Below are 21698 nucleotides of genomic sequence, written 5' to 3'. Positions count from 1 at the left end.
GAGTAGAGGGGAGTGGTCAGAGGCAAATCAAGGAAGGACCTGTTAAGAGCAATCCTGAAAAAAAGATATCCAATCTTCGTTACAAAAACTTCTATCTAGAACAACATAGACATTGCCTCTGTGACGATTGTTTGTCCAGGTGAATTTTCTGTCCATCGAAGGCACCTGAGACAAGAAACAAGCGTCAACTATGGCTTCAAATTCCGCTGCCACCTCCTGGGCCACGTTTCTTATGAGATTGAAGGCAGGCATTAAAGTCTCCAATAACAGTCCATGGAGTAGGAGTTTGGGGCGTATCGGCCACCAAATCCAGCCATAATGATCTTCTACCAGCCCTGAAGCTACTTGCATGAAAAAAAGGAAATCTGGATCTGACACAGACCCCAATCCAAAGCAATTGTGACATGTTGCTTAGACTCAGACACAGATACAGGGACCTTCAAATTTCTTCTCCACAAGATCCATAGATTTGGAATTCTATCGATTCTGTTGTTGTGAATAAAATCACCATAAAATCCCAATTTATTAAAATGTAAATTGGAAAATCACAAATATCAATCATCGGTTCTGCGATACACATAAGGTCTGGATCCTTCTGAATAATCAGCTCTCTCAAGGCCCGTCTTCCGACCACCTTCTTCATGCCTCTAATATTCTAGAAGAGGACCTTCATCAGATCACTTCTTGGCGGCAGTCTGATGATCAGACTTTGAAGTCTGCCCCGTCATTCGGACGTAATGCTTAGGCCTCATAGCATCAACCTCCACATGCTGAAGAAAACTGTCAAATGCTGCCACTTCTTGGTGTTGGACTATCACCCTTCCTCCCACAATATATGATTGGGACAAGTCTGATACAACATGCTCAGGGCCATCCCATTCTTGGCCATGCCCTCCTCTACTAGCTGGAGTCTGCCCGCGACCACCCCGACCACTAGTGTACACTACTCTGTTCTTGCGAGGCATGAGAGTACGAGGCACGAGGGCCCTAACAATATTAAGTAACTCACCCTGGTGATCAACCTCAGCACCTTCCTGAAGCATCTCTTCCCTAGAAGACAAAACTTCTTTTTCGGACATGGAATTATCAGAATCCGATGGGTCTGACCCATATCCAATTTCGCCCAATGGGTTGTCCACCATCATTCGGTCTTGTTCAAGATGCTGGTTAGACTCGCTAGGTGGGTTAGAGCGCTGCCCATGTGATGAGCTAGCCTCAGAGTCGTTACCCTCAGCCGAATACTCCTTAGAATTACCTTCATTTATTTGATTTGGAATAATCCCATTGCCACTTGGCATATTCCCTTCCTTATCAGTATTGTCATCTAAGGGAATGACGATTTCAAGGCCTCCATTTATGTTAGAATAGTCGATCTCGATAAGGAATGAGATCCTTCCACTGGATGGGCAGAATGCTTTCCTCAATTGTTCACCATCACCACCGAGTCACCTCCCTGCCAACGGCCTTCATGCCGCCCTCCACCTTCTTCCTCACCATACATCGCTCCAGGGATGGATCGCTCACGGTGCAACATCTCTCTAGCATCTGGTTCTTTCCGATGACGGCAAGATTGCGTAGTATAACCCATCCTCTTACAATAACTGCACCTAGGCATGCCGTCTTCATAGGTAATGGCTTGTTTGAACTAGAATATTTCCCCCATTCCTGGTTGTTGTCTCTCAACTTGAATCTCATCAGGCCTGCTTGCTCCCAGTTCGATCTCCACTTGGACCTAAGCAAAAGATCCCATGGAGGCGCTCGAGTACATCTATCTAGAGTGACCGGCCTCCCTGCAACCTTAGCCATAGTCAGTAGGATCTTCTCATGCCAATATTCAAGAGGCAGATCAAGGAATCTGATCCATACAAGCTTAGTGGTGATATTCTTCGCATGAACATCAAAGTCAGGTGTCCATCGCTGGAATCTGAGCACATGTCAAGGGACTCTTGTAAGGCTCCTTCGCCACATTACTGCCATGTCTCCTTCCTTTTCAAACTTGAAGAGAATGTATCCCTTTCCCATCGAAGTCATCTTCACACCGCCTTTGACGTTCCAGGTTTCTTTTGCTTCCTTACGAATATCATCCGGAGAGATGAACATGAAATTTGCTCTGCCAATCAATGCAAATCTAAAACCTTGGAGTCTTTCCTCATAAGCATCTTGAGGAACTATTATCTTGGTATCAGTCCCAACATGAATGGGGTCTGGCAGACTATCCACATCCGGCAAAGCTCTACCCACCACGGATGAATAAGAGCGTCTCACCTCGTCTCCATTAGTAACCTTCAGGAGACCCTCCTTAGTCAAATCTGATCCATTCACAGGAATCTCAGGCAGGGATTCTCCCTCCTTCTTCCTTGATTGAGGTTTCAAAAAGTCAGTGATCAAAGCCTGTCTGCCTTGATCTGGAGGCTAGCCGCCCTTCGGATCTTGGCTAATCTCCTCCCCAGAGTTCTTGTCGCCTTCTGCAACTTCCATCCTTCCCACCACCATTAGAAGCCTTCCTCGCACTTAAAACTTCAACAATCCTCCACATGATTCAAAATATTAAAACAACCAGCAAATCCAAAATATGGATAAACCACGCTATAGGGTACGGGTAACGTCAAACTTCTTGAATCCTTCCTTATAGGTGTAACCGACAAGCCCACCATTTACATCCTATCAATCGACGATCGTGAAAGCCCTTTTAATGATATGCATATTTTTCATTGGCCTTGTACTCATCTCAGTTTCATAGATGTAGAGAATTCACCTTTAAAATTCTCATCGTTGGGCGGTCTCACCTCCTACATTCACTTTAGTTAGCCCATAGTATACATCACAATTAATACACCCCCACATTTGTAGAATATATGGCTAATTAAGATTTTATATTCATCTTTCATTCATCTTGGTCAATACTACTTAACCAAAATAAGCCAAGTTTAGCAATACTATACAAACCATTTAGTGACTTCGTCGTTACCATTTCAACCCAATTCCAAGGACTTTTTGTCACATGAATAGGTTGTTCCTCACATAACTTATGTCACAGGCCTTTAAGGCTCAATATTCCTTCAGATGGTATCACTTTAATAAACTGAGACTTTAACAAATTCTAGTTAGATTATTTTCTTGATTATATAGATTTTTATTTTTATTTTTATTATTATTATTTTAGAATCTAGACTATATATATATATATATGTATATCTACTTTACACTTTAATCCTTACATCATAATTTATATTAGTTTTGGGTATCCATCGAGTAGTATATGAGCACTGATTAGATTAAAATTGGCTAGGCACAAACTCAAAATCCAAGTTACGTAATCTGTTAACCGAGCTTAGAAGTTAAAAACCAGTGTCATGTGTTAGAACTTCCTATGGGTTTGAGATTGAAACCCTATGGAGGAAACCACACAGGAAAAACAAGAACACGAATCTAATAAAATTATGGAGGATCGATTTGTACCTTTCACCTAGTATGCTGAAGATGATTGATGTTGGTCACTCCCACTTTCGCTCTATTGGCTTGGCTATGGATCTTCTACAACCCCTTAAACCTCCTTGGTTCTCTCACTTTAGTGGTAAAGTGGGGAAGAGTGAATAATGGTTGTAGGGACCCAAAACCTAGTATTTATAATACTGTCCTGCACTCAAAACCCTAAACCACAATGGGTTGAGCCAGCATATCCCTAAGCTTGAGAGTGGACCGAACCGATTCATGCAATTTGACTCTCACCCATTTAATCAACCCAAATAATTAATTTAGCCCATAAATCCAACATCATGTTCTCATGTTCTTACAGTATCTTTCCACCAAATTCAAAATTATAACTTTTATATGTATGCATAAAGAACTAGTTCAAAATTGGGCTTGAAGGACAGACCCACAACCAGAAACCATCTTGATCCAATTATCAAATGGGATATAAAAAACCCATGGGCTAATATGCTACCTGTAAAACCCATAAGTTGAGATAGTTATGATCCAACTCAAAAGGCCATGCCTCTTGAAAATGACCTGAGTGAATGATTTTGAAATCATGAAAATAATAAATCCATTGCAATATCAAAATAATAAAACTAAAAGGTGTAGTGCTTACACATATCGTAAAAAGAAAATTTTTGGATAGATCTCAGTGGAAACTGAGACCACTCAAGGATCTGGAAGACTTGTATCCTCATATCCTTTTTCTTTTCTCAATATTTCAATTTCGTTCATTTTGGTCTAACTTAATTCTAAGACTAATCATTTCTATTACATTGTTTTTTAAGATTATAACAAAACTCTATCTCTTCATACTATCGAATCCCATCCTTGGAGTTAGATTAAAAAAAAAAAAAAAATCTTTGGATGTAGTGAAGGAAGTGACTCTTAGGATGTGACCCCCCATCTCTCCGCTATTGTATGTTTCCGATGGACCACAATGAACAGATGCCTGTTCACTATGGCCTTAGAAAAATTCGACTAAAAAAGAAAAAAAAATCATGAAATGTTAACTTATTCCCTTATTTTTGTTTCTTTACGTTCAGAAAAAACTCACTCCTGAGGGCATGTATGCAGGTTATTGAGAAAAATATATATATCTTACATCTAATTTCAATGTAATTTCAAATTCATGGTTACAATGGGTAAAGCAGTTTATTATTATAGAGAAACCAAATGTTTTACAGGATTGTTACACTTCCTTATCATATGGTAGATGTGGAAAGATGTAAGTGGATCCATGTGATAGGAGAATCCATACACATTTTCAACCTTAGGCCGATCTGGTATGATCTCTATTTCATGATTTCACATTGATTTCATGAAATATTTAACAAATAGATTTTGTCAATTTTTTGAATGCGTTTATCTGAAATATTTAAAAAAAAAAAAATCCATTTGGTAATTTGATCAGTTTTTAAGAATAGATTCTCTATATTTTTTCGGGAGAAGGTGTTGTGGTGGTGGCGATAGTGGTGGCTATGGTGGTCATGGTGGTGATGTGACCATAAGGAGAAGAAGGATGGTGTTTTATTTTTAATTAATGTGAAATCATTATTTTTCCCTGTCAACCATGTTCATTAAAGAGCAAAAGTGAAATCAAATTTACTTTCAAAATTGAAATAACTCCTCAATTATTTCAGAATTTCTATTCCATTTGATTTATAATTCACTGAATAAAGTGCAAAAGTTAAATCAAACAATTTTCAATATAGAATCATCCCATGAAATTGAAATAAAATCATACCAAATCAGGACCATTAGCGTGGAAATGAATTTAAAATTTTATAAAATTCTAAAAGTAAATTCCAAAATTAATTATTTTTCACCTTTTAACACAATTAAGATATTTTGAAACTTGATTAGTGAAAGAGGAGTGAGCTTCTTGTATAGACATCCTTATACAGTGACCCCTTTCCATAACCTATGTTTTCATGTTACTACGATTGTGATGGAAGGCTCTTTATTTAATAAGCTATATTTGATAGTGAACGATCTGGTTTACATACAAGAATGTTCTTGCATATCCTTTGTCCGTGGATTTAGAATCCATTAAATGAAGAGAGAGAAAATTAATTATAAATCCATGGATCAGGGTTGTTCTCGTACATTCTCGTACGTGAACCTGATCCGCTCTCTATTTGACAAGTCATTCCAAATTCATGGACCAAGAGTAATAAATGAGGCAGCTGACATTTTCTCCTTCCTCTATTGGATTGTAACTGAAAAATGACACCTTGTGGAGTGGAGTGCTTCCCATTCTGGTTGCTTCTCATTTTCTGCTTGGGATCTTGTGAAATTAAAGTATCAAAATCTCAATGCTTTTTTTCAAATTGGTTTGGTTCAAGAATCACTTTCGTAAGCATAAGTTTATCGTGTGGAGAGTTATGATTAAGTCTCTTCCAAATATGCCTTTCTCAAAGATAGACATGTTCCCTTGCCATCCTCTGGCTGTTTTTTGTTAGAATGCAGTAGAGGGTACAGAAAATTTATTCTTCTGCACCCCTTCTCAAAGCTATTGTAAGAAAAGACATTGCGTAAATATTGGTCTTTCAATCAGAGGGTTAGAGAGCTTGAGGTTGAGTGGAGGTAGATCAGGAATTTTTTTAAAGGGAAGTCCTTTAAGATTCAATTGGTAAGATTGTATTTGAAACAATCATCTATCACATTCAAATGGAATGAACCCTTAGGAACTAGGCTAGGCTTTTTAGAACTATCCACTAAATCTCAAAATCAATCTCATTTGAGGTTAGGGGTAAGGGGCAACCCTTGCAAGACTCATGTATTGACATTCCTCATAAAAGATTAATGGTTTCTTCTTAGAATTTACAGACTTGGCTTGTGGCTCCCATTGATTCACTTATTAAGGGTGGTTTTGTTCATGGATGTATAATTTATTTATTTTTTATCGTGGTTTTTTTGACCTTTCTCTTAAAAGGTCCCATTTTTTCCCTAAACTTTGTTGAATATTTTGATTATTCACCCAAAGAAAAAAGGACAAAAGAGTTTAATATGCTTGCGTAGTCACTGTAGTAGCATGCATGGCAATAGGAGGGGGTAGTGTAGTCTTTTTATATCTACTTATGTTTAGATGTAAAGACACGCAAGCGGGCAAAGTAAAATCACCTTAACAAATTATTAGGGCAACTTACCTAGAATTCTAAAATAGGATGTTAAGGGAACTTATTGGTACATTCACATGGGTATCTAGTCAAGACTCAAGAGTGTGTAATTTTTGTCTCTAGTTTTTATTTTTTATTGTAAAAGAAAAAGTAAGATTAGAGGGCATGATTAAATATATCAGTTCGACACAGTTCATGATTTATCCTACCTGTATTCATCGATGATGCTACAGATAATATATAGTTCATAGTTGGATAACTTGTTGCTTCTTTGTGGTGGAGAGAGATCATTAATCTTTGAAAATATAGCAAAATGTAGAAGTGGCTATGGTCCCTTTGTAGGTTGTGGAACAAGATGAAGTAGCTTCCGTTCTGAGAACCGAACTTCATTTATATCCATCCCTTGTTGCTTGCCAGCTTCATGCCCACCAATATTCCTTCCACCTCAACTGCCTCTTTTTGAGTAACTGTAGTAGAATTTGTGTCGATGAACCTAAACTTGCCCTTAAAGAGAATTCCATACGCCCATCCTGAAGTTGAGGTCAAAAAGATTAGTTGCACAAGCACAAACTAAAATTGGGTATGCCAAAAAAGTGTATGAAAACTTGTATTCAAACTGGCCCGACCATTTGTATTGAATCAGATAGACTCATAGGCACATGGGATATAGATTAAGATAAGAAATCCAATTGTTAATATTTGTTAACACTAAAGTAGGATTAGAAGTGATTTTAGATGCAACTATTTCATCTCTATGTTTCCAAATAAAGTATAATGTAATCCAGTTTTTATTAGTTGGATTTAAAGACATCATTTCCATATGCATTGCAATGGGTCATCAGATTTTCTTTTGTAGACCGAACTTTTTATTAACCCGAAATTAGACTAAATCAATATATAAAAAGGGAGAGGGTTCTCTAAACAAGCAAGATACTCTACATCCATTCATATTTTTTTTTACATAAAAAAATTAATACTATAATAAGAAAAAGAATGCTCCATAGTTGGGTGTCCCCTATGCTAGTGCAAGGATTAATGATGGGGCACATGACACATGGGCATCCATAGAGATGGGGACATTATTTCACCGTCCTCTATGTTTGGACACAAGGGTTGCACGACCGGGGAATTTTCATTTCCCTTATAATAATAAATAATATACAAATACATTAATGCATGTGAAGAGGAGTTATGTACACTTTAGGCTCATGGAGTCTTTTCGGTGTAAGAATAAAAATAATCGTTCAAAATCAGATCAAATCAACCATTTGACACCTGTAAAACAAAATACATCTCATGACAATTTTTATTAAACAAAGCCTGGGAATCTTTCTGTTTTGTTTAATGAATTTTTTATATAATAAAATGGATTAGTAATGGAAAATGATTTAAGAGATGTAGATACAATGTTCTCCCTTCTTTGTTGATGGAAAATGTCTACAAAAAGATTAAAGTCACCTACCCATACTTATTATTAAGTATTCAATAAATTCTTAATCATGTTTTTAAAATTTTAATATATATATATATATATTGACTAAATTAATTTTCTATATTGTAGGATACATTATTTTATTTTATTTTTTTGTGGTGGGGGGGGGGGTGTGGTGTGGGAGTTTCAGTGTATTCACTTCCACAATTCAATGTTAGTGTCATGACTCATGAACCAAACGAATTGATAGTCAAAACTATAAATTAGACTTTTTATAGTTTATCTATTTTATATGGAAAATTGCTAAGAACATGGGTCTTACAAGAGCGTGGCCAAATTTAATCAATTGTCACTAATTTTAGTGGAGCCTAATTATGCATAGATGTGGGACCCACTATAAGGGCAATAAAATAATGCATTACACAACATATTCTTACTTTTTTAACGATTTCATGTTGCTACCACTCCATCAATGATATAATATTTGAAGTCAGAATTTAGTAAGTACAACAATATCAAAATTAAGGATGCTTCATTGTGACTTGGTTTTAGGTTCAAATTGGGAAATAATTTTTCTACGAAAAGGAGGCAAGACTACGTACATATAAATACTTCCCTAGACCCTTATAGTAAGGAGAGCCATGTCCACTGGATGTGCCCTTTTAATCCTTTGGTAAAATCATAAGACAATCATAATTAATGTGTGATGGAATGATGAAATAGTATAAGTCCTTAATAATTGTAACAGCAATGAAAAATATATGAGTTTTATCTATTTTTAACAAAGCCCAATAGAAAATAAACGATTCATACAACTACAAAAGAGTAGAAGGTAGATGTGATCGGTACTAATTCCTAGTGATTTAGCAGCCCAAATTCACGTGGTAAAATAACAATAAATATCATGATGTTTCTCTTTCTTATAAGTTATGGTTACTGTTGGGACAAAGGTGACATAGGAGAAAATTGAGCAAGCTTGTCCCTAATTGCAATGCTATCAGTAAAATTTTTTGCCAAAAAAATATCTTAAACCCGGAATGGTAGGATTGAGAGTGGTCAACTCAAGGGGGTAGCGCAGTTGGTGAGCAACGAACTTGGTACATGCCGTAAACTCGGATATCCTAAGTTCAACTCCTACTAGGCATACCTTGGGCCACTCACACGAGGATGTTTCAGTGAAAGTTGAATGGTTCTCATTCAACCCCGGTATGACCTGGTCCATGTGGTTGTGGGGTCAGTACGGGCCCGTGGGATTAGTCAGGCCAAAGGCTTGGATACCTATTGTTAAAAAAAAAAAAAAAAAAAAAAAAAAAAAGGAAGAAGAAGAAGAAGATTGAGAGTGGCCTTGACCGATTCCTATCCACATCACGTGAGACAATGTCTAGTAGACTACTAGACCATCATGCTTGTGTTGGTATCATGGTTCTAAAATTTGAATGGGATTGGTCGATTCGGATTGGATGAGTATCAAGAATAAAAATGTAATAAAAATTAATTTTTATTAGAAAATAAAGGTAAATTTTGATCGATACCATCCAATCCTAGTTGATTCCAATTGATCAACACTGATCCTGAGTTCTAGAACCATGGCTAGGATCAGTCATTCCAAATAAGATCATTTTGAAATGATTGGAATCAGCTGGAGCGATCTCAGCCTATTCCAATACTAGTAGGTGATACTTTCACATCCTTGCCCTTCTTAGGAAACTTCTTTTTTTAGGTAGAAATTTCTCGCAATCGTGTCATGTATACTTGAACTCCGTAGAATTTTTCATACCCCAAGGATAGTGTGAGATGAAATTGGAGGTTAAAACCTGATAGAAAGAAAGTATCCGGGTTCAATTTTAGCATTTTCCTAACTATGCAATGATCAGATAATCACATTAACCTTTCGCATGGCATTAATCAGTTAGGTCACATAGAAATCCTCCCAAGGCCATGAGTAAAGTTTGTCAGTCATGTGTGGATGAAGTTTTAATCCTTCCACTAGTCATGCTTATGGTCTGAAGTATTAGTATCGAATCATCCATATCGGGCAATTTGTATACGGACAAATGGCAAACAGTGAAAAACCCAATTTTAAGAAAAATTAAGGATAAAATTATTCAATATGGTTGATTCATGCCGATACCATATCAGTTTTGAAGGTAACTAATACCCAATCGGATACCGTGTATTAAAATGGATAGTTAATATATACATGTGTTATACACGTATTCATCCGTATATTTAAAAAAACCGTATATTTACGTATGATTCCATATGTAATCAATAGAAGTGAAAGGCATCTTCATCATTTCACATCATTAATCACAATCATAACTTATAAGACTCCATTTTGGAGCACCGAACCAAAACTTTAACCAAACTGGCTACAGTTCAAATACTAAATAGCCTCATTTACAAGGGAACCATCTTTGGCAGGGCATATTACTTTGGTACTCTCTCAAGATTCTCCCCTTATTTAACCATTTTTCAACAATTCTCGTTCCCTTCTAACTCTGTACAGGGGAAGGAGATAGAAATAGATTAAATAGGACCAAATTCTCCTGAAGATGTTGTTTTCAGATGTGGGCTCGGTTCTTGATGTTGATTACAGGATTTCAGGTTGAAAAAAATAAAAAAATGATGTCTTGAATCCTCTGATATCTGTAAGATTGTAGATCTTACGCGTTTAGTAGAAGTCTGTTCTTTCTGCGTTTTTTGTTTTTCCTTCCGCTGTGGTGGGACTTAGTCAAATTGATTTTGATGTGGTAGTCTCGGAGTGGAAATTCATAATTTATGAGAAAAGGTCCAAAGTTGCTATCTTGTTGCTTGTTGGAATCCATGAGCTTGAAGTTGCAGAAATTTCCATGAAAACTATTAATTCTGAGATTGTAAAGGGAAGGGCTCCTAGATTCTAAGCTCTCTCTTGGAGACAGTGTTTTCTGTCAAATAATCAGATATTGCTTTTGTAAAGCCATGAATCTGGCTTCGCCAAGAAAAGGGTTTTCAACAATGGATGTATTTCCACGGTCGATTTTCTCCATTGCAGTTGCAGGGGGAGGATTAGCTCTGTTCATCATTTTTGCTTCATGGGTTCTTATTTCACATCCTATTGGTTACACTTACACTGTTCAAGGTTTTCTTCTTGGGATTGAAAATTCCAGGAAATATTTAATGCCTGGTGACAACGGTTCTGAGCTTGTGCTTCCACAGCCTCAAACTTTACAAGATGGTGGTCATGATTTGGCTGTTCAGAGACCCTCTTCTGTAGCTGATGTTGTAGTAACTAAGGATTTGATTCGAAAGGTTCCAGATGTACCTTCTGATTCAAAACGAGGAGCAGAGCCTTTCAGTCCTTCTGTTTCTCCCAGTGCTCCGAAGGCCAAGAAGGTTGATCAGAAAACAGCACCAGTTCCCTCATTGGCTTCTCATTCGAGTCGAGAACCAAATAAGCCCATTAATGTTTCAGTTCCTCCGAAGGTTTTGGGGGCTATGGAGAAGCCTCAACCGCCAATTTCAGGTTTGTCTAATACATCAAAGAGTCTTGCCCAGGAGGCAAATGGTAGTTCCTTGGCGGCTTCTCTTAATTTGTCGGATGGCAAGTTGGATTCTTCTTCAAATTCCACGGAAGTGACCTCGCCTTCTTCACCTCTTTTGACGAGCAAGTCTAGCAAAATTGATTCAATTTCTTCAGGTATCATTTCTTTTTCCTTCTTCTCCCCTGCTTTTATCATCTTTTTGTTTTTTGGATGACTAGTAAGTATATTAACACGAAACAGCCTCTCCTGTGAAGCAGGGGGTAAGGCTGCGTACATTTACCCCTCCCAGATCTTGTAGCGGGAGCCTCATGCTGGGTCTCTCTGAATAAATATATTAACACGAAAAGGAGGAAACAAGAGACCCAGAGGGAAGAGGGAGAGGGAAGGGATACCGGAGCAGAAAGGCCCGGGGGAGGGAGAGGGAACTACACACCTGAAGCACCTACGGGGGTGGGGATCATAATGGTAGAGGGCAAACCCTAGGATACAACAATGAGCCTGTTCCTTGCGGAGTCGGGGAGGGAGAGGGAACTACACACCTGAAGCACCTACGGGGGTGGGGATCATAATGGTAGAGGGCAAACCCTAGGATAAAACAATGAGCCTGTTCCTTGCGGAGTCCTTCACAGGGGAGAGGGGAGGGGGGAGGGAAGCAAGCTTCGAACTAACATAAAAAAAAGATGGATTTCCAAATCATATCTAAAGATCTAGAGTTGGTAGACCATCATCTAAGATTTCACTCCATCCAAATGTGGTTGACTGAAGTGCAAAAGGCTAGCTTACCAACGATATCACAAATAGACATACTAGCAAAAGTTATATCCACCTAAATCCACTCTCTCAAAAGGGGAAGGGCATGCCTTTTGAAAGGCCAACAACCATGAAAGACAATTCCAAATGGAAGAGGCAAAATGACAAGAAAAGAAAAGATGGTCAACATCTTCAATACCATTCCAACAGAGGCAGTAGGAAGGGGAAACCTGGATATGCCTGTGAATCAAGAAAGTCTGAGTGGGAATATTGTTGGACAGAGCATGCCAAGTTGTGAAGGAGTGACGTGGGATGTGACCTTTGAACCAAACAATATTCCTCCATGGGACGAGGGGACCTCTAGAACGAATGAGATCCCACGCAGAGGAGGAGCTAAACTGGCTAGAAGGTGGGTGGAGCCATTGAACTTTGTCCGTTCTATCGTGATGATCGGGGGGGGGGGGGGTGGCGGTTACCAACTAGAGATCTAAGAGAAGGGGAGGAGAAGTAGGGGGCGCTAATACTGTCGGAGATGATGGTAGCAACTAAAGCATCGCAGGGAAAACCAGAAGAGTAAATGGATTTAGAAGAAACCAAGGATTGAAGAATCCCCTCTGGATGCCAAGGATCAAGCTAGAGAGAGGTGGAAGAGCTGTCTCCAATGATAGAGTGGATGGCACTTAGAGCCTTGGATCTAGCAATGAGGATATTCCGCCATGCCCAGGAAGAATTAGGGGAAGGGGAAACAATTCAAATGGAATCCCTACGGTAGAGGGAGTGAACCGAAGACACTCGGGTGCTTTTTTCCTTGGAGGCTAGCTTCCAGATAAGCTTGATGATGCCGACTGAGTTGACATCAAGGATTCTCCGGATACTTAGATCACCTTTAGCTTTGGGGAGACAGACAGAAGGCCATCTAATAGTATGAAGGAATTTTGCAGAGTCTATCCCTTTCCAAAGGAAGGAAGGAGCGAAGAATTGCTTCAGCATCCTTAGTGATGGATTTAGGGAGAGCAAAAATTCCAAACTAGTACAGGTGGCAAGATTGGAGAACAGATTTGACAAGCACCAAGCGACCTGCATAGGAGAGGAGCTTGCCTTTCTAGAGTTGAAGCTTCATGAGATCCAACATGGGAGGGCAATGATGGGTAGGCAGCTTGGCAGTGATGAGGGGGAGACCAAGGTATTTGATTGGAAGAGAGCCAATAGTAAAGCCCGTCAAGTGAAGTAGATGGGCCTTGGAAGAATCGGAAACACTAGCTAGATAGAAGTGAGATTTAAGGAGATTGATGTGGACACCAGAGAGATTCAAAATGGTGGAGAGAGGACATGATAGACTCGATAGAAGAGTAATCAGCTCTGGAGAAAATCATAAGGTCATCTGCGAAAGCTAGATGAGTGATGCTAAGGGCCTTACATTTGGGGAGGGGGGATGTTATGGAGATCCGTGCAGGATTGGATGGGTCTATAGAAGACCTCAAGACAAGGGAGAAGAGGAGAGGCGAAAGAGGACAGCTTGGTGAATGCTCTCAATGAAGAGAAGTATCTTGTTGGACTACCATTCACTAAGACAAAGAATTGGGGGGAGGAGATGCATGAATGGTTCTAGTGGACAAAGACAGGAGTGGAAGACATCTAGAGCAAAACCTCAGAGATGAAGTCCCATCTGATGGAGTAGAAGGCCTTATGGATATCAATCTTGAGAAGAGCTGCAAGAAAATGAGATTTCCTATCAAGGCCTCTCACAATTTCATGACAAAGGATGATATTATTAGCGATATTTCTCCCAGCAATAAAAGCAGATTGATTAGGGTGGACTAAATCATCAATAACAAGCTGGCAATGAATTTATAAAGAAGGTTGCAAATGGAGATGGGTCTGAAGTCTGCCATGGAGGAGGCACCCTCTTTCTTGGGAATGAGGCAGAGGAAGGTGTGGTTGACTCCTTTGACTTGATTAGGGTCAATGCAAAAGCTACGGATGACCTTAGTAAGATCCTCATAAATGATGTCTCAATAAGAAGAGAAGAAACTCATGCTAAAACCATCAGGGCTAGGGGCTTTGTTGGGCTTACAAGAGTAAACAGCTGACAAAATTTCCTCATTAGAGGGAATGGCTCGAAGGGATAAAAGGAGATGAGAATGGACAAATTTATCAAGGAGGAGGTTGGGGAAGGGAGGAGGAGAAGAAGAGGAGGGGGGCTTAAATAACTCAAAAAAGAAATTCATAGCTTCAGATTTGATGCTGTCGGGGGAGAGGAGAGTTCTGTCCCCAGCGGAGAGACTTTGGTTGGAGTTGGAACAGGTTTTATTTTTAAGGGAACGATGAAAGTAAGCAGAGTTAGAGTCTCCAAGCTCAAGCCACTTTATCCTAAATTTCTGCCAAAATTTTTATCATCTTATTTATGCTTCTTCTACAACTTTCGTTTTGGATCTTCATAGTAACTTATAGTCATTCTATCTTTATCACATTTGCAGAGCTGGTGGGTTCCCTTATATTGCTTTTCTTTTATCTGTCTTTGCTTATTGAATTTCACAAGTTTGGTTTGCTGAATGATGAAGCTCTTATGCAAGAGCAGCCATCCATGGATATGATGACTAATTAGTTGGTTGGGGTGTCATTTTTTTTTGGTTGAAGTTTATGAGTTTATGCTATATTGATCTGCCTACACAAGAAAGAAACCCTTTAAACATGGTGAACTATGTTTCAATCCTCTGTGTTTAGAGAGTGGCAAAAACCAACAATCTTTCATAATAAGTACTGTATGTAACATCTTCCAAAAATCATCTTTCTTTCTTTTGAACAGATTCACTGATTCTTTTTTTTTTTTTGGGTAAACAACTGATTCACATTGACTGAAAAATTTCTCAATAAAACCATCTTCCATTATACTTCTTTTACTTGCCAAAATTTATGCACTTTTCATAATTGTTTCAATGGGTTCTCCACATTCTGAATTTTAAAGTAAAGCCAATAAAATAAAATAATTGAGATCTTCTGACAACATGGAAAAATTCTAACAATAGAAGACTTTACTAGATTTTGTAACAATGAAGCTATGGTTATTTGTATCTCTTCCACCCCCTCCCCCAAGAAAAGAAAATAAAGCTACAAGAAGTTATGCGTAATAATGGACTTTTCCACACTTTCTCTATATGTAAATTTTTTTTGGGTTCTTGCTATTTGCTTAGTCATGCTCATCTTTTGAGTATATTGTTTGTATGATTAAGTAGAGAACAGATAAGTTTCCTTCCAAAAGTCTCTGTAAGCTGATTTAAATCAGTAGCCCTTGTGCTTTGGCCATGGTCAGCTTGTTTTTATCTTAAGTCACATCTTCTTCTATGCCTTTGTTAAATAATCTTCCTTCGATCACATCACAACTGTGTGGCCTCAAATATAATTTCTCTTATGCTATTTGTTCTGCAATGGATTTCACATTACACCAAAATTGTTGTAACTGGTCCAATACCCTATTCATTGTGGAAAGATGTTCTAGAATAAATTTAAGAGTTTGTTTCTAATATGGAAAGACACTTTAACCCACTTCACTGCTACACTGGTTCATAAATTGTAACGTGTTATACTCACATACCCTGTTGCCACCCCCATAAGCCTTCGTCCATGAAGAGAGAGACGATAATGTTTTAAATAACTGCATTCTTGCTAGTAGTAGTTGTATGGATATGAGCATATCAGTTTTCCTTGAAAAGCATTGTCAAAATTGTTTATTTACATTTTATTAATTACCAGAATTTATGTTTCCCTATAGGACCATTCTTATATCAAATGGTACCTTAATTTGTCTTAACTCTTTTCTCTCCTAGTTGAAATCTATTTTGGATTGAAGTATTGTTTGTAAATTAAAGTTAAACAAAACTTCATTTTTTGGGTGATGACTTGATGTGGGGGCTGAGAAAAAATATTTTCCTAACCCTATCCAATAGAGAATCACTTTGTAAACAAGGAATACTGAGGATTACCCATCAAGGTCTTGAGGAGGAAGGGAAAACACAAATGAGGGTTTTAATACCAATTAATTTAGATGATATCAGGTTGGTGTATGGTGTCAGAGTTGGAATGTAAGGATGGGAAGAGCACAAGGAAATGGAAGATTGGAGAAGAAGAGGAAGAGGAAGAAGAAAAGGAAGAAGGAGAAGAGAGAAGAGAATGATGGAATGTTGTGTGTAGAGAAAAGATTCTCTACCACATATGTATTACTTCACTAACAAGATGTAAAGAATTACATACACCTCCCTAGGGAGGTAAAAGGGAAAAGTAGAAAGTACAATAAGTGACAAGAGTAAAATACACTTGACCCTAAAGTACCCTTATTACATAAACTCTAACAGTTAGGTGTAAGGCTTTAACTGAGATGTCCAGATTTTATTGGCCATGTTAGTTTCTTTTATATGAATTCATTATCTATTTGTTCATAGCTGATTCAATTAGAACAAATTTTAAAACATAAGTAGCTTTGTCTATGCATATCGCCTTGTCTGCAGTGAAGTCCATTGTATTCCATCATCAAAAAATAAACTATTTTGTTGCATTCTACATGTGCCGAAATTTGTCATTATTAAACCACTGACTTGGGGTTTTCGTTCAGTGCATCGACCAGGCTACACATTTGTACTGCAAAATATGTAATAATGCATCGGTTGAGCTTATAAACTCTGTTCTTTGCTACCACTTTGTGTTGTAGCTTTATGCTATCTATACTTCTATTGTCTATACCATTGGATAAAGGAACACACCATGGAGAAATGCTATTATTGATATTCATTTTACTCTTCTATGGAGTTCTACTTAGTATTTTATTCTTCATCTCTTGCATGGGTTGTTGATACTTTGACTTGTCCTTTATTATTTAGAGATCTGCGACCTATACAAGGGAAAATGGGTCTACGATTCAGCTGGGCCATTATACACAAACAATACATGCCCTGTTCTAACACAAATGCAGAATTGTCAGGGCAACGGAAGGCCCGACAAAGACTATGAGAACTGGCGATGGAGACCATCTCAGTGTGACCTCCCACGGTTCAATGGAACGAAATTCCTTGAGTTGATGAGAGGGAAGACATTAGCATTTATTGGTGATTCAGTTGCCCGGAACCAAATGGAGTCCATGTTGTGCATTCTCTGGCAGGTAATTTTATATAGGTATGCTTGATCTTTTACAACTTCACAGAGCATCATCATAAACCAGCTTTGTTGAATTTCAGTGGCAGTTCTTGATGGTTCCAACTTTTTGCTGATTTGTGAGTAGTTACCACTTACCAGTGAGCTCTACTTTTGACAAGGTGTTAATTTGGGAGTGGAACTGACCCGCCAATAACTGTAACTGTCCAACCTATTAGATTATTGGGACAGTTTTGGGTTTAGATTTTGGAATAGATATTACTAATCAGGATGGTTTGGTTTTGACCCAGGAATGTCAACAGTTCCAGAACTGAATATCCAATGAGAACCGATTAGGAAACCAAACTACAAGGGAACCAACAAACCAAGGCTATATAAGTTAAAATTAGGGAGTTGGGTTTGTGAAGGCAAACTGACAAAGAGGAAAGGCAGGGGCTTCAGTCCAGCCAGGAGCCATTTTCTCCGGAGCTCTGCAGTGGCCCTTGCAAACACTCTCTCTCCTGTGCAATTGTTTGCTCAGCAGCTTCTTGGTGGGACCCTTCCATTTGGTCCCAGGGTTCTCCAAATCAGGCACCACTTGCTGTATTGGCTGCTGGGCATAATCCGGCAGTGTTCCTTCTATTTTTGCTTCGTTTAACCCAGGTTTGGAAGCTGCAATGGGTGCGGCTCCACCATCTGTTGCACCTGTTGCACAATAAAAAATGCCACTAGCAATGCTGAGATTTGGAATGGGGAATCCTGGTTCCCAGAACCTTTTAGGAACCAGAACCTGACCATCCGTTAATAATTGATACTGGTTTCAAGGTTTGAAACTGATTAGCTTATTGAGACAGTCCCGGTCCCAAAACCTGTCCCGGTCCCAAAAAGGTGGAGCAAATTAGGACCAATGATCCCAATTAATACCCTTACTGCTGATGAAAACCTTGACTCTGATAAGTAGAATGTATTGGTAATTGAACATTCTGGATAATCACATTTTATCTTCTATAACATTTTCAGGTGGAAGTTCCTAAAAACCGTGGAAACAAGAGAATGCAACGCTGGTACTTCAGATCGACTTCTGTGATGATTGTTAGAATATGGTCATCATGGCTCGTCCATAAGACACCACAGGCATTTGATTTTGCTCCAGAGGGAGTGACCAAGCTCCACCTCGATAAACCTGATGAGGACTTCATGGAGTACCTTCCAAGTTTTGATGTGGTAGTTCTTTCTTCTGGGCATTGGTTTGCGAAGCAATCTGTATACATCAACAACAATGAGATTGTCGGAGGACAGCTGTGGTGGCCTGATAATTCCCTCCCAAGGAAGATAAACAATATTGAAGCTTTTGGGATCTCTGTTGAGGCAATTCTTACTGCTATTGCGACCCACCCCTCTTACACAGGCCTGGTCATTGTTCGTTCCTATTCGCCTGATCATTACGAAGGTGGTGCCTGGAATACTGGTGGATCGTGTACAGGGAAGGTAAAGCCTGCCTCAGACAGTGAGCTGGTGCCCAGTGGGTTTACGGATGCAATGCATGAGAAACAAGTGATGGGATTCAATAATGCAGTCAAGAGGCAGACTAACAAATCAAAGTTAAGGCTAATGGACATAACGAAAGTATTTGGCTACCGGCATGATGGCCATCCAGGACCATATCGAAGTCCAGACCCAAATAAGATCACCAAGCGTGGTCCTAATGGACAGCCTCCGCCGCAAGATTGCTTGCATTGGTGTATGCCAGGCCCGGTCGATACATGGAATGAGCTTGTGCTTGAGAACATAAGAAGAGAATTTGAGGCAGATGACAAGGCCCCTGTATGACACAGGCAGTTATAAGTCGACTTGGTCAATCTGCTGTTCCCATAAGTTGTAATTGTATACATGTAAATGTATTCATTGTCACAGGGCAAGAATATTTGTCTAGGAGCTTTAGGAAATTCCTTTTCAACTGATCTAGGTAAACTTTTTATAGGTTGAGGGAATTGAGAGAAAATTTGAATCATTTAGATTGGCGGCTAGATTGTGATTTATGGATTTTTTTTTTTTTTTTTTTTTTTTTTTTTTTTTTTTTTTAATTTATCAAATCTGAGGGAGAGCTCAATCTGAAAGGAATTTATATTTATTTTTTGTATGAATAAGATTGAAATTGGTTTACTAGCCTTTAAACTTGATTTGTGTAAAATATATGACAAAATTGAATCTATGCTCTATATGTTAGGGTTTCATGGTGTTTGGGTTAATTGGATAATGCAATTGTGTAACTATTGTTACCATGGTTTCAGTGTATGGTATCGGGCGTGGTATTGGTCACTGTTGATACCGATCTTGGATCGGCCTGTATCGGTTGGGATCGGATGGTGTTGCGCTTTGTTTTTCTTAAAATTGATTTATTCATATTAATGGGTGTACTATAAGTCAAGTGAAACCCCCGAAAGAGCTTAGGCAGTGTTGACCCCTCAACCATTGTTTATTTTGTGTCAAGGCGTTTTTTTTTCCCAATATGATTAGAGTTGAACTCTTTTTGACTTAGAAAAGTGGATAAGGTATTGGATAGTGTTGATAACTTGTTTTCCATAAATTATCACAAATATGGGTGTTTGGATAAGTTGCAATGGAAAACTTATCAAACATGATCATCTAATGTGATAATTGTTGTCTTCTAATGTGACACTTGATATCTCTTACTCCATTCACTTCTTCCAAAGTTCTAACAAAATTGGTAACTTCATGAAAATTTTGTTTTTGTAACTATCTCTCTTCTCCTATTTCCTTTTTTCTCCTATAAAATTTCACCCAATTTCTATTTCCATCTCCTCTCATTCCCATAAAATCCCACCCCAATAAAAATTACATATTCCTTTTTTTTTTCATTCCCTTTCATTGTCAACCCAACCCACAATATGTGAGATCCATCATCACAAGTTTTCTACTTATTTTTATCCTTCAATCAGACGGGGCCTATGGATTAAGGAAATTTCTTATTTGTCTTTTCTGTAGATGATTGTATGATTTCCAATAAAGCCACGTAGCAAAGAGTCATTTTATTATGTAGTCGTTATGAAAGTATAGGTAATGTAGGCCCGACTGATATCATGAAAAAGTCCAGTTCAAGGCCTAACACTTAGGCTTGGTCCATAATGGAAAAAAACTCATGATTAACATTTCTTAGTATTTATTATACAATGTAAATGTTTAATCTCAGCCATAGAAATTCAAATGCAATTGACGATTGAGATATCGTTAGAGTTTTTAGGATTTAAAATCTTCACATTCTTAGTAGTTTTCCATCTCAATTCTTTTGACTCTCAACCTTTGAGTTCAACTTTGGCATTTGAGCTAGCATTGAAGAATACAAAAAATTTACATATGTCAAGATTCAACCTTGAAGCTTGCTTCAGACTTCGGAGCTTGCATCAAGACCTTGGACAATACAAACTTTTGTAGACACGAGATAGTGGGAATTCTCTACCATCTTTCTTTTCTTCTTTTGTGCAATCTCAACCTTAGGATCTCAGGGGTAAAAGTTGAGATTTTAAAATTTTATTTGCCTATATAAGGCCACCAGAGATAGCATGTAAGTAATTGAATTATAATTGAACTTTTAGTAAAAAAATTTAAATTGTTAAGTGTAATCCCTTGAACCTTGAAGAGTTCTCCATGAAACCAAAATCAATTTCACTTCAATCCAGAAGAATTGAAGCCATAGGTAGCCTTAAAGAGCAACCTAACCCATCCTTGAAGAGATTAGGCTTTCAATCAACCTAGAATAGCTAAATTTTCAATCTTGAAGAATTGAAGTTACAGCCCCCAAACATCTAACAGCTTGTGGGACACTTTTGGTGGAAGGACAACTCTGGTAAATGAATTTTCTAGATAAGGGGATCATTTGTCTCATTGTAAAAAGGTCTGATAACCCTCTCGATGAGGCAATGTCGGAAGATTATTGATGATAGATATGCTCTTTGGGTAAGGTTTTAGGAAGGAAAATATTTTCTCAGTTCTTCTTTTCTTAAAGCCTCTCCTAAATCTTCGGGGTCAGGTATTCAGAGAAGAATTGATGATAACTCTAAGGGTGTTAATTCGGAACCAAATCCAAAAATCGAATCCAGATCTGGACCGAATACCCTGAACCAAATCCAATCCATTATAATATGGTTAAATTCTAGATCTGAAATAAGTATTTATAATTCGGTTCGGTCCGGATCTGGATTTATGCCAAGAACCAGCTGTTCTAGCTAAAACCGGATCGGACCGGATAACTTA

The 21698-nt window shown here is 38.2% G+C and overlaps 1 protein-coding gene across 1 annotated transcript; it reads left to right on the top strand.

Moving 5' to 3' along the window:
• The first annotated feature begins 10457 nt into the window (after positions 1-10457).
• Positions 10458-19437, top strand: LOC122080887 (protein YLS7-like). Its single transcript, XM_042647765.1, has 3 exons — positions 10458-11710; positions 17177-17454; positions 18447-19437. The coding sequence occupies exons 1-3, from the start codon at positions 10993-10995 to the stop codon at positions 19254-19256; spliced, it is 1806 nt and encodes a 601-aa protein (XP_042503699.1). The 5' UTR covers positions 10458-10992; the 3' UTR covers positions 19257-19437.
• Positions 19438-21698: the final 2261 nt, after the last annotated feature.

This window comes from Macadamia integrifolia, chromosome 6, assembly GCF_013358625.1.
Source record: "Macadamia integrifolia cultivar HAES 741 chromosome 6, SCU_Mint_v3, whole genome shotgun sequence".
NCBI lineage: Eukaryota > Viridiplantae > Streptophyta > Magnoliopsida > Proteales > Proteaceae > Macadamia > Macadamia integrifolia.
Note: the sequence above shows the minus strand (reverse complement) of the source record. Positions and strands in the feature narration are given on the sequence as shown.